The sequence below is a fragment of the Macrobrachium rosenbergii genome, chromosome 3, assembly GCF_040412425.1.
Source record: "Macrobrachium rosenbergii isolate ZJJX-2024 chromosome 3, ASM4041242v1, whole genome shotgun sequence".
Lineage (NCBI taxonomy): Eukaryota > Metazoa > Arthropoda > Malacostraca > Decapoda > Palaemonidae > Macrobrachium > Macrobrachium rosenbergii.
The window spans coordinates 76,164,971-76,182,101 of record NC_089743.1 but is presented as its reverse complement, the minus strand read 5'-3'; the positions used below and the strand labels follow the sequence as shown (position 1 = coordinate 76,182,101).

General features: G+C 41.4%; 1 protein-coding gene across 4 annotated transcripts in view; it reads left to right on the top strand.

Annotated features, from left to right (window-relative positions):
- LOC136825825 (kelch-like protein 30) overlaps positions 1 to 17,131 on the top strand; it is a 123,944-nt gene that overhangs the window by 14,888 nt on the left and 91,925 nt on the right. For all 4 annotated transcript variants that reach the window (XM_067082780.1, XM_067082794.1, XM_067082787.1 and 1 more), the window contains exons 3-4: positions 5,774 to 5,884; positions 17,071 to 17,131. The exon at positions 17,071 to 17,131 is cut by the window's right edge and continues 129 nt beyond it. In XM_067082780.1, coding sequence (XP_066938881.1) covers positions 5,774 to 5,884; positions 17,071 to 17,131 — 172 coding nt within the window. The remainder of the gene's footprint in view (positions 1 to 5,773; positions 5,885 to 17,070) is intronic.

Below are 17,131 nucleotides of genomic sequence, written 5' to 3'. Positions count from 1 at the left end.
TTTAGCTTACACCAGTGCGTTTTTGGACCACTTGATTCGAGTCAAAGTTGACCGAAGGTTGAAATTTTTTTAGTCGACGTGCAGTGCGTCCCTTGGCACCCAACAGACAATTTTTAGTCGGCGTATGATATGTCCAGTAGGCGTTTAGGTTAATCTTGCCAGTGATCCTCATCCTTTTATATCTTAAATATTATAGTGTTTTTTTATGTAATTGGTCAATACTGGTAAATTTAAGGCTGTAAAAATTATTTTTGTAGTCTTATTAATACAATGGTAATATTGTTTCAACACATGCACTATAATATTTAAGATATAAAAGGATGAGGATCACTAACCAAGATTAAATGGAAAGATCACATTACAGGTAACTTCAACTCCAATGAAGTGGTAATGAAGGAAGATATTAGCACAAGTAAAGGGTTAAAATTTATCAAGGAATTTTTTATAATTAAATCTGGGCACCAACTCAGTTTGGTGCTCAGATTTAATTATAAAAAATTCCTTGATAAATTTTAACCCTTTTGCCTACCGATGACTTACATAGATTTCATCTAATTACAGTATTCCTACACAATGTACAAACCATCGGTCCTTTGCATAAGGAATTACTTTCAATGAAGCTGGAACGGCCGTTAAACTTTTGAACAATGTGGTTAGGCAGTCAACTACCATCCGGTAGACTGGAGTCCCACCTGCCTGAATGTAAACATTCCAATTTACTTTTGGCTGTCGTATGATGCAGATGTGTTTCCTGGCTCTCAGCCCTGATCGCTGTTTTGCTTTTTCCCCAGTGGGATCTTTCTTGTTTTGTTTTGATATAACATCTGTTTGTATGTTTGATCATTTGTTAATATGCAAACCCATGAATCATCTAAACCTGTGCAGAAGGCTGTCACCCAGCATGTGTCCTGGTCTTGATGGCAGGGGTTGCACCCACTTCCTCTCATCTGTTGACATTGACCCTCATGTCCTCTGCACTAGTTGCAGGAGCATGACTGTAATCCTGAATCAGCTTGTAATGAGTGTTGTTCCTGATAGCCTGTGCAGTGAGTGAAGTTTTCTGGCAGGAGGCAGTACAAGAAGAAGGCTTACAAAGCATTGTCCGAGGGTTACACGCCGCTGACTACACCTTTGGTTGCCAACCCTTCTTCATTTCTCCCTCCTGCTAACTTCCTCACTTGGCTGTCTCTCCTTCAGGAGTGATCTCTCCCTCTTAGTCTTCATTTGCATTGTCGGGTCAAGATTGTCAGGGTGGGGGTGTGGGTGACGGGGACTACCTTGGCTCAGGGGTCTCCGCTTGCTCCGAGGGGGAAGTTTCTCCCTTGGAGCGAGAGGAGTTTCCCCTCCTCTTACCCGACTTTATCTTCTCCAGGTCAGGCGGATGAGTTCTGGGAGATTTGGGTCTCCTTATGGCTCTTGGGTGTCCCTTCAGTGCAAGGTCTCTTGGCGCACTTGAAGACTTCACATTCCTGAGTAACTTGTCATGACCCACGCCTCTTTCACCACCCACCACCACCACAGTGACTATGATGGCGTTCGCCAAGGTTCCCACATTGGTGTCAACCATGTTCTAACTCTGACGACCCCGGCTGTGGTAGACCAAACTGCTGTCCATGCTCCTGCTCCGGGTTATGCTGTGACCCTCCCGCCTACTGTTTTTGTGGTTCCAGCTGCTCCTGTTGTTCTTGCTGCTCCTGCTGCTCCCTCCTGTATGGGAGACCAGTTACTGACCGCCATCCTGAAGAAGATGTCGAAGAAGAAATCAAAGAAGAGGAGTCGTAAGGTGTCGTCATCATCATCTTTGTCTTCGACTTTGTCTGCTGCTGCCCCCTCCCCTTCTTCTCATAAGACTCGCTGGCTGAAGAAGAAGAAGAAGGCTCTTCTCTCTCCCAGAGAAAGGCCCTCATGGGACTTCTAGAACTACCCCTTCCCAGGGGAAGCAGTGGGATCTCTCGTTGTATCTCCCTGGTCTTCAGACCATTTTGTGTACCCCTCCGGGGTCTCGTGTCTCTGGAACCTCAAGTTCATGACCCTCCAAGGCTCGCCTTTCGTAACCGGCTTTGGGAAGTCCGCTTCCAAGACTGTTACTGTGCCTGCCTCTTCCCAAGTTTCTTCTGACACTCGGGTAGAGACAGCTCCCATTTTCCCCGGAACCTTGAGTACCCCAAACCAGCACTAGAGAATCTGCTCCCCAGTCTGGTTTAGGCACAGGATGGGAGAAAGTGTCAAAGCATGCAGGTACTTTTGTCACTTCCTGCCAGCACTTCTTCGAGTACTCGAACAGGTTCCCAGCCCAGTGCTTTGGACTCGAGGATCCGAGCACCTGTGCAGTGAGGAAGTCCCATTTACAGTCCTTTACTTGCCAGGAGGATTTGGCCTCAAAGAAGACTGGAGCTTGTCGTGAGGACGGTGCAAGTTCACGTTCAGCGGTGCCCAATCGCACAACTCTGTCCAGCCCTCGTTCACGTTCGCATGATTGATCCCGCTAGCTTGAGGAGAGTGTTCGAGTACATTCACGTGAACCTTTACGCTCTCCTCAGGATAGCACCTCTCCATGGTATAGCGCCTATCCCCTCAACCTCCTGGGATTACACTGGGTGGTGTGAGTTGGACAGGACGGACTTCGATGAGAATGCTTCTTCCCATTGGAGTTCTACCACGACGGCCTACACCCCGGGTTCAGTTCTCGGACTGACTCGATCGTACACCCAAGTGGTTGAGGAAGGATCCAAGGGACCTGCCGAGGTTCTCCCTCCTGCAGGGAGATTTGATTGGGAGGACTGTGTCCTGGAAGGACTTCAGGGTCCTCTTCCCCAGGACTGGCACACCCCCGAGATACAGAGGACCTTTTCCGAGATCATTGCACTGATTCGTCAGCACAATGATCTCAGGGAGGGACCATGCCTCTTCTGTGGATCGTCCTTCGCGCCTCAAATCTTACTGGGGTCCTAAGAAGGAACCTAAAGCTTTGGCGGGGTTGTCATGGTCAGCACTTTCTGAAGGGGTGCTCGAACAAGTGAATAATCTGGTCTCTGGGCAGGATAATTTGCTTCGTTCGAACCGTTCGGAGAAGCTACATCCCTCTCCTCTGCCTCGACAGAAGTGTTTCTACACGCCCTCAGAGGGGTTATTGTTGATTAAACAGGTGACCCGTACCTGGTTGTCTAGGCCCAGGTCTTTTGCTGCAGCAGCTTACTGCAGAAGGGGTCTCTCTCTTGCAGCAAGAGGCAGTGAACCTGGAAGCTGCCACTATGGAAGCTCTCTAGGCAGTCTCCTGCTGGATCTGCGGTCCTTCACAGTTTCCAAGGTTGCCACCTCCTTAGGTTCGATCACCCCTGGAGAGGACTTCAACTGGCCCACCAGACAGCAAACCTATGGGTGAACCTGGTGCTGAGGAGAAGGGACGCTGTCCTGAATTGGATCTCTAGGTCTGTAGGATCTGAGTTGACTCTGACCCTCAGGAATGGACTATTGCTGGTTTCTGCCTCTCTCTTCCTCAGAGATCTGGTAGTTGCTGCTGTAGACAAGAGGCGTGCCAAAGACAATGACTGCCTTGTCCAATTGGAGAAACAACCTTGGCCTTGTATCAGAAGCAGCAGTTGGTGTATAGTTCCAGGTGCTGAATTTTCAGCACCCTGCAGGCATCAAAGTTTCTCAGCTTTCTTAAATATAGTAAGAGTTTTTCACTGTCTGCTTTCGAGGCTATATAGTTCAATGCTTTCCTTTGTATTGCGTTATGTGCAATTGAATCTGGCTAATGATCAGCTCCTTAAGGTATTGAAATCAGCTGAGTTTGAAGCCCCTAGAATTCAGAATCAGTCTCTCTCTGGAATTTAGGTGTAGCTTTAAGATTTTATCAGCAGATCCTTTTAAGTCTGTGGAATCATTTCCCTTGAATTATTTACTGTGAAACACTATTTTTGTTAGTACTATCAGCAGTTAAAAGAGTATATTTATTTCAAGTATTCTCCTTGAGGCTGTTTATCTTTTTCTTTTTTTTATGCCTTAGAAGTGACAACGATGTTAAGTCTAAGTATATCTGAGAACTGTAAGAATTTCAAATTTAAGCTTTTTGGTGGGGAAAGGAGAGGAAACACTTCTGTCCTGATAGGGCTATTAAGATTTAGTTAGATAGGTTAAGCCTGGAAGAGGCAAAGTTAACCTTTTGTTTTGTGGTTGTCGGATAGTTGCTCTTCTCCTCTTTTCCCTTTACATAGCAATTTTTCTCCCTCAAGACATTCTGTTCCTCAGGTTTAATCTCCCTACATTGTCAAGGGTATGAGGGTTGGAAAGTTGGAATCAGACATAGTACTCTTAGGGTTATAGTAGAAAAATTTGTGGAATTTACAACAGCTACATTAGCTTCATTGCCCTCTAAATTTAATTGTGTTTTTTGTTTTCGCATTGCAGCAGAGCTAAGCCAGAGGCAACTGACACCTCCTCCCATTCTGGAGGTACAGAAAGGGTGTATTTGGGGGAAAGGAAGTGGTTTGTGCCTTTGTCTCTCCAGTCATTCAGTCAGCCTGGTCATGTTCGCATGCAGGTTGGTGTTAGGTCATCAAAAGATGCAAGTGGTAGAATTCAGTGCGGCATAGGTAGACAGGATACAGGTGTTGTAGGTGGAGAACAACGTGCTAGTTCTAGGTTCAAGTCCTTGCTTACTAGGCCTTCCAGGAGGCCACAAACTCCTAGGAATCCCTATCTGGGATCTCCTCTCTCTTCACCTAAAGATTTTTTAGTGGACTCATGGTTTTCTTCTTTTGGCGCTAATCACCCTTGCTCTTTATATCGGTCTCCGAGGCTGGCGGGTTATGGCCATTTTGCCCATTGGGCAGAGTGCCCAATGGTCAAAATGTCTGTGTTAGTTGTCTGATGCTCAGGAGGTTTCTTGAGGTGTGAGGGATCATAGTTATGACCAGTGTCATTCCCCTTGGCCTCCTCCTTCTTCCTCTTCTCGTAAGTGGTTGAGGTGTGATTCATCATGCTTATTCTCATAGGGAGGAAAGGCATCAGGTTTCTTGCTCTAGAGCACAGTTGCCTTTAGCGCCATGCCAGTGCAGAATCGTCATGCTACAACACCTCTTCACTCTGTGTTGCAAGTCTCAATCCTCATCTGTTACCCATTTATCAATCAATCGGTCAAGTAAGTTTTCTGTGTCCACTGATAACAGATATATATCTGTTAAAGCACAATTGGTTGAAAGCAGAGGCATAAATCTTAGTTCCTTTGGTGTGTTGTGTCATGTGTGCCAGCATTTCAAATTGGAGGTTCAACTCAAATCTCTGAGCATCCTGCCTCAGAAAAAAAACTGGAATGTTAACATCCGGGCATGCGGGTATTCCCACATACCTGACGGTAGTTACTGCCTAACCACCTTCTTCAAGAGTTTAACAGCTGTGTCCAGCTTCGCCGTAAGTAATTCTTAATTTAAAGGACCTCAGATTTGTATAGTTAGGAAAAGTACAATTTACTTTTAAAAATTGTGATTTTAGCAGTAGTACTTTTGCTCCATCTCAACCCATTATATGTACCTGGAGCCGATATTTAACTATTTCCATCTCTGATTCCATATGCATTCTAAATTGTACTATTTTAATTGCAGCTAATGTACTTTTTTTAATTGCAGCTGACAATCATAGAGGCTTGTGCAAGCAGATGGTTTTTTGTTATCACTAAAATTTTGAAGATCTGAATTCATTAACTCATTAAGTAGTTTATAAAATCCAAGTACAATAAGGAAAGGAGAGGTAAAACTATAATTTTTGATTCCAGGACATTGATGGTGAATGCTTGAAAATTCTATTAGAATATGCTGAAACTGGTACTTATAACATTCCAAGTGATTGTACCCTAGCTCTGCTTCAGACGGCTGCAATGCTTCAGGCAAGTGGAAATGTTGTTTCACATATAGTTTTGAAAATGTGTGCCATTAGTAAAATAATGTTTGTTCTTACAAAGGATATGAAACTTCATCTTTTACAAGGATATACCTACAGCAAAGGCTGATCTGTTGTTGAAGCTTTGTAACAAGAAAGTTAACTATTGGCAGGTATGTGCAGAGTGAGGTACTGCCCACCCGCCTGATTAAAGCTCATATATACTCTTACCTATTGTTAAAATTATCTTTATATCTTTGTATTGTTAGGTGCAATCAGAGTTCAAAATAGACAGTTAGGTACAATTGGAGTTCAAAATAGACAAAAGATTGTTTGGCTGACCTGGATGGACTAGCTGTAGTCACCTGTTTCGCACCAGGTGGCATTGGAATGTTTACGCTCCTGTCAGAATTCTTCATGTTGTGTCTTTGTGCGCACAGTGTGAGTTGGCTGTAATAACTTCAACTATTCCTGACTGTTTTTCTCCTATACAGTATTGTGCTTGTTTTCTGTTTTGCATTATGTCATCTACAGCAAGCAGAGATAGAAGCATTAGTGTTGGGTATGAAGGAGTTTTATGTAGACCGAATGTGTTCTGTTGGAAATGATGGTCACATGGGTGTTAGTGGTGGGGGTAATGAGTTTGATTTAACTTTTTTATTCTCAGTGTGAGACTGTAAGGAGTGGTGTGATGAGAGTGTATAATTTTGTCAGATATCATAAGATGCTAGAGGCCATTAGTTTACATAGACAATTAGTTTGGTCTGGTCTTAACCCTTAAAGGGGCCGGCATAATTTATCAATATTACAGCACCCCAGGCAGGGAAACTTTAGTCGGCAAAATAAAATCACATCAAATGGAAAAGAATGACACGTACATTCACATTGTATAAATAAAAAATTCTAAAAAAATTTCCCTACCTTCAGCGAGAAGTTAAAAATGACTAGGCAGTCCCCTGGTTAATGGCAGGCTCGGTTAATGGTGATCTGGTTTTATGGGGCTTGTCCAGCGATGAAAATCTGCAATTTTCGGCGCCGAAAATCGCCGATTTCAGCTTATAGGCGCCGATAATTGGTATTGGCGCCAATAGCCACTAACAGGGCGCCGATAACCGAAAATCGGCGCAATGCGGCGTGATAAGCTGAAAATCATAAAAGCTTTGTCGCCGATTTTTGGTTAGTAAGCGATTACGGTTATCATCACCCTCAGAGCGGAACCCTTGCGATAACTGAGGACTGCCTGTATTTATAACCCCTTGTGGGGCCTCATTTACAAGACAATCGTAAATTTTACCAACTTATATAAGTTTTTGGATTTTGTAAAATTATTATTACTGCTCACACAATATCAAAACAGATAAGAAACAAAGCAGTAACAGATTTTTCGCATATTTGTTGTAAAATATTCACGTAAGTTTTCGAGAAGGAAGATTCAGTAACTTTTTACTTTTACATGCTTTTCTAATATTTCTTTGCTATTTTCTTTTGTAAAATTACATTTTACAACCGACATACTATCGTAAAAGACAAACAAAAACAACCAACTTATGTTATATTTACAAAGCAAATTTAAAAAGACTCGTGAGAGAGAGAGAGAGATGCAGTACCTTCCCCTTGAGTCACCAAGCATTACTGACTGGTCTAACTCTCACGTATGTATAAAAAGTTGCCATTAAGTGAATTTATAGCTATATAGAAGTATTGGCACCTTTGTTTCGAATCATTAATACCATAACAGTGGTCGTAATTCTGCTTCACACTGGCGCAATCCATCCACCTCCCCAAACCTGTTTTACTTCACACCTGAAGCTCAATCCAAATCCTAAGGAGTTCAAGTCAACTCTGTCAATTCTTTCTTCTTCCAGTTTTATTCCTCCCTCACTCCTGCTGGTCTTCCAATGCTCCCTAATGTAGTTCAGGAGAAACGGATAGCTAATATGATGATATGAGTTTACTTCTATTGTCAGCTAGGCACTTAACCAAGTGTATTATGGGTAAGGATTGTAGTTTCTCCTTATAGCAATCAACCTTTTCAGCTCCCCTGTGAGAGGAGTTAGAGTCTTCGTCTGTCTGTAGCCCACCCTTTGGGCTCCTGCTTCAATGGTCTTTTTCTTTCTCAGCCATCTCTAAATCTTGACGTGAAATTCTCCCAGAGTTATTAGTATAGTTTGAATTATCCCGTCATCCCGACACCTGTTTTCCTCATTTGGCATGAGTGAGAGTGATGCATGTGACCTGGTTGAGTTATTAGGAATCATAGACATTGCATTCCAGTTCGTGAAATGCTCGTCAGTACTTTAGCTGTTCAATCATTTACTTACCCCATGTCATCATTTATTCTTTCTGACAACCCTTACTCAATTTCCCGCCCCCCCCTCTATTGCCCCATTGTCAACAGAGTCTTCTTTTGAATTGATTTGTCAAGCGAGAGCCCTCTACCATATCATCACCACCTTTATCTGCAGATTTACCGTTTTCTGCCGTCTCTGTTCTAGCTTTAGCCTTGACAGTTTTCAACCCTGATTTGGATGATTCTCCTTTTGGTTTTTAAGTGATTCACAGTTCGCATTGCTCCTCTTTACCGTCTTCTATTTGCAAGATGTATCTGTTGATTGGCTCTATTTTCTATGCTTCTATCTTGGCTCCTCTTAAAACGAGTAAGAAGTTAGAACCATCTGATTCTGTTAAGACATATTTTGAGGTGACGTCAAAAGTGTATCCCTTGAAGCTGGTTCTCAAATGCCACTGCTTTGGTTTCCAGTTCATGGAGCTGCTTCGAACTGTTTTAGGACAGATGCAATGTCAGATTTTAAACTTCGTTCCATTCAAGATGCAAGTTTTTTCAAGTTGCTTGCCTTATGGAAGTGAAGAGCTCTCAAATTAATTAGGGACTTTCGCCTAATCCTGAGACAGAATCACTTATGAAGTCATTATGTTGTTCTTAGCATGACTGCTTGTCTACTGCACTGGGTAAAAAAAAATGAAAAAACAAAATATAAAATAAATACATAAGATAAAATAATTTATAAATAATTTATTAATAAATAAATAAATGAATAAATAGATAAATAAATGTTGGTCCTGAAGGGGTAATGGTTCTTGGCGAGGTATTGGAGTATTAACCTTACATTGATAGACCTATTTCTCATGCTTAGGGAGGAATGTCTTGCTTTTTGGAATTCAGTTTTAGAGTGACGTTAACTTTCATATAAGTAACTTACCAAGTAGTTATATAGCTATAGGTTTTCACCCTTTGCAGCTTAAAAATTCAAAATTCGCAGTAGCGCTCAATTGTTTTGTGTAGGTGACAAGACCCCGCCCACTTTTGGAGGAGAAGAGGAAGAATGTAGTAAAAAGCTCAATTCATTTTCTGCTGGCTCTCGATGTTCTTCGGGTGTTCTCTGCAGCCTTTCCTCATGGTTTTTTTGGAAGTATTTCAAGGAATTGGTGAAGTATTCGAATTTTGTTGTCACCTTCAATGGTTAGTTGCTCCGTTAGCTATTTAGTTAACGTTATTCTAGATTTTGCTAATAATTTCAGACTAGTTCTTCTAGCATTCGCTTTTGCAGTGAGGGGTGCAAAACTAGGTTTACGAAATTGTCTCACGACTCTCATTCCAAGTGTGTCAAATGTAAGGGGCAAGAATGTAGTAGGGAGAATACTTGCAGTGAATGTCAGGACTGGGATGACAAAAAATGGAAAGTGTTAAAGTCTCACTTAGTCAGTGGTCAGGTTATTGATCTTGATGCTTGTGGACTAAACTTTATAGTAATGAACAATATAAGTAAAACAATCATAATTTAAAAATATTTATTAATTTAATGTTCCTGTGCAGTACCAATCATGTTAAATTTGAACACTTTCGAAATGTTGATTTGATAAGGACAGGTGTGCTTTCAGAGAGGCAACCTAGCCAGCGATAAGCAATCACTGAATAGGTGATGCAGAGCCTCCCAATCCATTACTGGAATAGTCCCTCCTTGATTACAAAATTTTTGAAAAGCACACCTTTGAAACCACTTTCCAATGTAAATAAAAAAGAAGCAAACATCACTAAATAATGCCATGTTAAAGACCAAAATTGAAACAGCAAAATCAATATTAAATTAAATATATTGAAAGTGAAAGGCAGCTCCAAGAAACTAATGTCACCTAAACAGTACATCAACAACTGTCTATGCTTCTCCTCTCTCAGAAACCATCAAAACTTTAATCTTAATGATGGAAGATTAATTCCAAAACCAATCTTAAATAATCTGTCACTCATACTGGACTTTTAAACATGCATAAAACTTTGTAGTGCCTCAAATATAAAGTTATATTTCCAAGGGTTATTTATTTTATCAGGTTGAGAAGTAAATAGAACCCTAAGAACTAAAGGCATAAAAGTAAATGTAAACTTAAATCACCATTGAAATGCATCTGTTCAGGGTGACATACCTCAAGCATCCGTTCCTTTAGTAATTGCTAAGGTAGAAGGAGGATCGCCGTGTCGATGGTGAGTGGCGATGCAGCTAAGAAGTAAGTTGGTTGACTGATCCAGTGAGAGCCGTCTACAGGCTATAGTTTTCTTAGGCGGTCATGACAAAAGGACCTTGCGCCCATCCTGAACAAAAATGGGCCAAGGAGGAGAATATGGTCCTCGATATGATAAGTCTTCAGGTACGGTGGTAGTAATTGAAGAACCGTCTTCCTTGGACTGGAAATTTCTTCTCTCTGCTTCCATCCGGCCCTTCGTGTCGACTGCTGTCTTAACGAACTTCTGGGGAAAGCATTAAGCAGCAGTACGGTTGTTTACATCAAACAATCAGTTTACCGTGAGAAACCAAATATTGTCACCTGAATTGATGGGTATTTTGCCACTAAAAAAGGTTTATCAAGGGAAACTGATTACACAATTATTACATGTTTAAAAATCCATGATTCAAATTAAATGCGAAAATATATTTTTCTTTACAGCTCTGAGGTATATCAGCACACATCTCTATAAATAACTCGATCACGTTCTCCCAGTATCTCAGGAACACAAAGCAACTTTATGCTCCAGGGCTTAAAGTATACAGTATTGCTTTGTGTTATCTTCAGTTCTGGGACATGCTACGTGAATATCACTAATGACTAGTGGATGAGGTCTTTTGATCTTTTGAGCTGGAAGCCCCAAAACCTTCTTATGATTGTTGAGGGTGTAATTTGGATGTAGCCCTTAAATTTGATGTTACCTCAGTTTGAGTCTTGGGCTAAACCTTCCCTTAAGAACAATTTTCAAAACACTTCCTTTAAATCTTGCTACAGCAAAGTGTATTAGTGAGCTTCAAGCCCTTTCTTGTTGGACTTGTTTTTTTATTTTCTTCCACTGTTTAAGCTAAAAACTTTGTCAAAACAATGCCCTTTTCAGATTTGTGATAGTGCCCGCATTAGGCAGTTAAAGCAGGCACTATCACAGATCTGAAAAAGAACATGACTAAACAGTTTTAACAAACAGTGGAAAAATAAAAAACAAGTCTAATAAGAAAAGCTTGAAGCTTCACTGCTGCTGGCAACAGACAAGAAAAGTTTTTAATTTGGTGAGGAGAGGCTTACGAGAAGCAAGCTGAAGTAACGCTCAAATTCCAGAGCACATCAAGTATATCTCAACAATCATAGAAAGATGTGGAAACTCTGCAATGTCCAATTATAGTTCTAAGGCTTTATCCAGAAAGACTTAATCTTTGAAGAAGAGGTAAGAATTTATTCTGTGGTGTTAGGAGGTCAATCTAGAAGGCTGTCTTTTTTTTGTTGCTTAATCAGGTCAGCACTTGCAGAGTCATATCCTGATAATTTCCCATTGTTTGAAAGTAAAACCTGACAACATCCATGCTGTAAGTGCGTCTTTTAATTTCCTTAAAAAAATTTTTCTAGAGAAGGTAGTCAATGCAGCTAAGTGGTTGTAGAACTCAGTTTATGCCTCCTTTTGCTTCATACAAGAATTGTAAAGCCCTTATTCCTGTTGTCATGGCAGGGACAGTACTCTCCTGAACCAAATACAAAAGAATTTTCCTTTCTCTCGAGTCTTTGTTGTTAGGAAGTCCCGGTGTTGAGTTTGAGGAGTATAAATGTATGCATTGGTGTATAGGAGCATACCTTCATATCTGAAGGTAGTCATTGTCTCTAGTTTTGAACTTTTGGTTATGGACTTTTGACTAAGGCACAGGAGTCACTAGTGCTCTAGGAGATAAAGTTCTTTTTGCCTATATGGATATTCCAACAATTATTGCTATGGGGACCTTACACCCTGCGTTGGATCCCCTGTTTTGTGACAGTAATTACTGGGAAGGATCACACAAGAGGCAAGAATGTCAAGCTTTTTCCTTTCTAAAAAGCTTTTGGTTTGCCTGGTTCCCTGTAGGGATCCTCCAACAAGTCTCGCGATGGGGACCTTACACCCTTTGGGATCCACTGTTAGGTGAACGTAATTACTGGGAAGGATCACACGCAGCAAGAATGTGAGAAACTTTTTCCTTTTTAAAAAGATTTTGGTTTACCTGTCTGGGCAGATGTTTCTCTGGCTGCACTAGCCCACCATCCTCATTCAAAGTGGTAGTCAGCTAACCTTAAGATTAGCTACGATTCATCTCAAATAATGAAAATTTTTATAAAGAAAATAATTACTGTAGTATTTGTATACAGTCGCTACCCAACTTACGAACAAGTTATGTTCTGGACGAATGTTCGTACCTTGAATTGTTTGCAAGTTGGTTTTTAATATGCAGTGCATAATTTTTGTTGATGTTTAAATTCCCGAGTTAACTTCAGAGTCATAGATTATGCTAGTTTCACTGTATTTTTAAATTATGCAGTATTAAAAAGAATTACTTTGTATGTTAGAAAGGTAAAAAGAAAAAAATAAAATTTTGATTCATGCAATATTCAAAATTCAGTATTTTATCTATGCTTTGAAAGTTATAAACTTGGAGAGAATTTCATAAGAGCAGCGTCTGACATTGGAAGTTCACAAAGTAAACAGTGGACACCGCCATCTGTTGACAAAAATATATACTAAACATTTCTTATGGGGAGAGGAAATATAGAAAATGGGAGTTCATCAAAGAACAAGTTAAATGGGAAGATATAAATAAGTAAGAATATTTTATGAGTATGAATGAGTATTCTTGTTATTGTAGGAAGAATACATGGTAGTTAATCATGAGAATATTTGGGATACTGTAATCAGGCAAGGGGTTAAAGGAACAGGTTCTTCTTCCTTGTGTTCCTCTGTTCTTTGTAAAAATTCTTAATAGCAGAATACGTGCGCAGAGCAAAAATTTAACTTATGGGTGGCAAAGGGGAGTGCTCCAAACACAATTTTAACTTGTGACCCTGTCTGTTTGTGTCTCTGAATGTTTGTAAGTAGGGTGGTGACTGTTACCTACTATTTAGAATGGAAATCCACCTAAGCCTAAATATCACAACACAACCTGGTGGCATTGGAATTCCTGTTGATGATTACAGACAATCCATCCAGGTAGATAATATTTGAATGTTTAAGATGATTACAGGCAGTCCATCCAGGACAGCCAAGAGTTATTCTTTTATTTATGCTGCATCAAGAAGTTCAGGATCATTGTTCAGTCCTTCCTTTCAAGACAAAAGCATCCAGTACATCAGTGGCAGATTGTTCTAGGTAGCCTGCCGTCCCTGGAGAAGCTCGTTCCTCATGGATGTCTCCACCTTCAATCCCTACAGTGGAGAATGAAAGAGTTTGGTCACCTTCAAGGGATTCTCCCTTCTGGGTTCCTCTCCCGAAAGAAATGAGACAGGACTTAGCATGGTGGCTGGATGGCAGGAACCTGACCACAAGAGTGCCCCTCCAGTCTCCCCCTCCGGAGATTCTTCTGTTCTCAAACGTCTCGAATGTGGGTTGGGGAGCACACTTGGAAGATCTGACTTCAGGGATATGGGATCACCAAGACAAAGAGCTTCACATCAATATCCTGGAGCTAAAAGCAGCCTTCCTAGCCCTTCAGGAATTTCAGGAAAGGGTGATAGGGCGCTCCATGGTCATGTCCAACAATACCACAGTGGTGGCATATGTCAACAAATGGGGGCTAGTTTCCTGTCAGTCTCACGATTTAACAGTAGAATTACACCAGTGGGTGGTGACTCACTCAGTGGATCTCTCAGCCAGATACATTCCAGGCAAGAGGAGCGTTTGTGGCAGACATGCTGAGTCGTCGGGGTCAAGTGCTGGAAGCAGGGTGGTCACTTCATCTGGAGGTAGCAGAAAGACTATTCCATCTGTGGGGAAGGCCAACAGTAGATCTGTTTGTGACCAGATATAACAGAAAACTATAGGTATTTTGTTCGGTCATTCCAGATCCTGGGCCACATCAGCAGAAAGCCCTGCAACACCCTTTGGACAACCTGGACATTTACTCCTTTCCCCCATTTTGCCTGATCCATCAAGTAATCAACAAAGTAATGACCTCTCAGAACCTCAGAATGACCCTAGTGGCTCCCTTGTAGCCACATGGAGTGGTACCCCGATCTTCTAGCTCTGCTGACCGAGGCATCGAGGAAGATTCTCCCCCCAGCACAACCTTCTTTGCCAACCTCACATCAAGAGGTTCCACCAATCAGTAGGGTCCCTATCTCTTCACAGCTGGAGGCTATCCAGTATCTCCTGCTAGCAAAATGCTTTTCTCACAGAGCAGCAACAGAGATGTCTGGCTGTCTCAGAAGATCTTCTACAGCTGGGTATCAGGGAAAATGGGCCATCTACTGTGAATGGTGCTGTCAACAGGGTTTCTCGCCAGTTGGAGCTTCTATTCAACAAGTAGCTGACTTCCTCATATTTCTCCCTAGGGAAAAGCTACTTTCTGTGTCAGCCATCAAAGGCTATAGAGCTGCTCTAGGAATAGTTCTGCATTTTAAAGGTGTAGACCTTTCTGCCTCATGGGAAATCTCTATGCTTTTCAAAAGTTTTGAACAGTCCTGTTCCCCAAGGGATCTTAAGCCTTCTAATTGGTATTTGACCCTAATACTTAACAGCCTCACTCATGCTCTATATGAACTTTCATGGGGTTCATCAAACAGAAATTTAACCCTCAAAACAGCATTCCTAATGGCCTTGGCTTCATCAAAGTGAGTAGGTGAACTTCATGGTCTCTCTTTTAATGTTCAACACTCGAGGGGTTGGGGGTCCATAGCCTTCAAATTTGTCCCGGAATTTATAGCTAAGACTCAAAATCCCTCGGTTCACGACAAACCAGATTCGAGCCATTCTCGATCCTTCCTTGGGAATTTGGTTGTAATGGCCCAGACGAATTACAGGCGAGCTCTCAGTTACGGTGACGGAATCGACTTCTGATGTTTCGAGGATTCGATGCTTTCCGATAATATTCATCAGAAATTATTTCCCAGTTCTGACGCATATTTCCAGGATTTTCGGCTGTCGCCAATCCGAGGAAAATACGGCTCCAAAGCAACAAAATAATCAAAATTTGAGTTTTTTTATGAAAAAACTCAATAAAAATGCAGTTTACATCATTTTCAATAAACCCAGAGCATTGAAAGTAAGGTTTTCTGAAGATTTTTGACAATTTTCAACAATTTTTCGGTTTACAACGATTTTTAGCTTACAACGCGGCGTAGAAATGGAACCCCCATCATAAACTAGTGACTGCCTGTACTTTTATATCCTGTCAGAGTACTGTGTAACTATCTGAAAAGGACTCGACATCACAGACCTGAATGTCGAAGACTTTGTTAGCACAGGCCGGAACAAGAAAGAAGTGTCCAAGAACACCATCTCCTTTTGGCTATGTGAAGTGATTAGACAAGCATACAGTATCACTTCACATACAGATACCAATACAGTACAGTGAATGCAAGAGCCCACGATGTTAGGGGCTTTGGCCCCTCCAGTGCTTTCAGAAAGAACTTGTGGGTACTTAGGATACTGAAGGCTGGTACATGGCTTCTCCAAACGACCTTCACATCCTTCTGTCTGCAGGATAATGCACATAGGTCCTTGGACACTTTTTCCATGGGTCTGGTGGTGGCTGCTCAATAAGTCGTGAAGCTCATCCAGCATCCCCAGTAGGATAGTTTGTATCTTATCTAAGATGGTTATGACAGTGAGAGTGAATGAGATGACTGGCCTTCCTCTCTCTTTCTAGTCCTCCTCTTCTGGCGGGCAGCGGAGAGATTTGAACCATCATTTGCTGGAACTGGTTAGATACAGGTGAGTGAACACCGATTCTATTTGTCATTTTTTATTGTTCCTACACAATAAAAATACCTTAGTAGAAGAAAGTCCCTTCCTCTCTCTTACAAGGGGAGAGAGGAACTGACAACAGAACAAGGTTTGCTGTTAACATGAGTGTTGTTGTCTCCAACAATTACAGGTTCTTGTCCTTCTTCCAAGGTACATTATAGACGAATTCCCATTGTCTCTTAGCCCAGATGTCTGGCTGTTGAGTAGTCCTTCACTTAACAGATCAGAGGCATATGACTCCTTCCTATGCTCTAACAATTGGCAAGGAAGTAAGCCCAGGTGAGCCAAACCTCCAGTCGGTTCTAAAGCTTACTTTATCCTCCCACCAAAAGTAAGTCTCCCGTTACGTTAAGACCAAGGGTTTGTTCAGTACATATATGAACAAATGACAAATTTTAAATCAATTTGTATATTTCATAACTAACAAACCTGAGGTCTTAACATACATGGCCCACCACCTCAAGCCACCCCTCATACAGTTACCTGAGCTGGAAGAAACTGAAGCATCACAGCATCTGCTAGGGGGAAACCAGGTCAGGCTCTGCCTACCTCTTTCCCTATTGACTATCTCCCGTTGCCATCAAAACCTCGTGCTATCAATAATGGGACTCCAGCTAGGCACTAAGAAAAATCCCCTTACATTAAGACCTCAGGTTTGTTAGTTATGAAAAATACAAATTGATTTAAAATTTGTCATTTTGTCTGAATTTTCTGTGAGTCTGAAAGATATGGTAGGGTGACAAGTGGATAATTTTTAGTTAGACATTTGAAATCAGTGTGTCACACTCTTAAACAACGACATTTGAAATCAGTGTGTCACACTCTTAAACAACCAGCACTTTCATGGTTAAAAGTAGCTCCTATTCTGAACTGACCCAAGTATATAGGTTATTAGAATAAGCACCTCAATAAACAAGTGTTTTTCCCTCTCATTTCAGTTTACTGACATACAGTTGGCTTGTGAAAGAGAGGTGTTTAGATCTCTCTCATGTGAGTCAT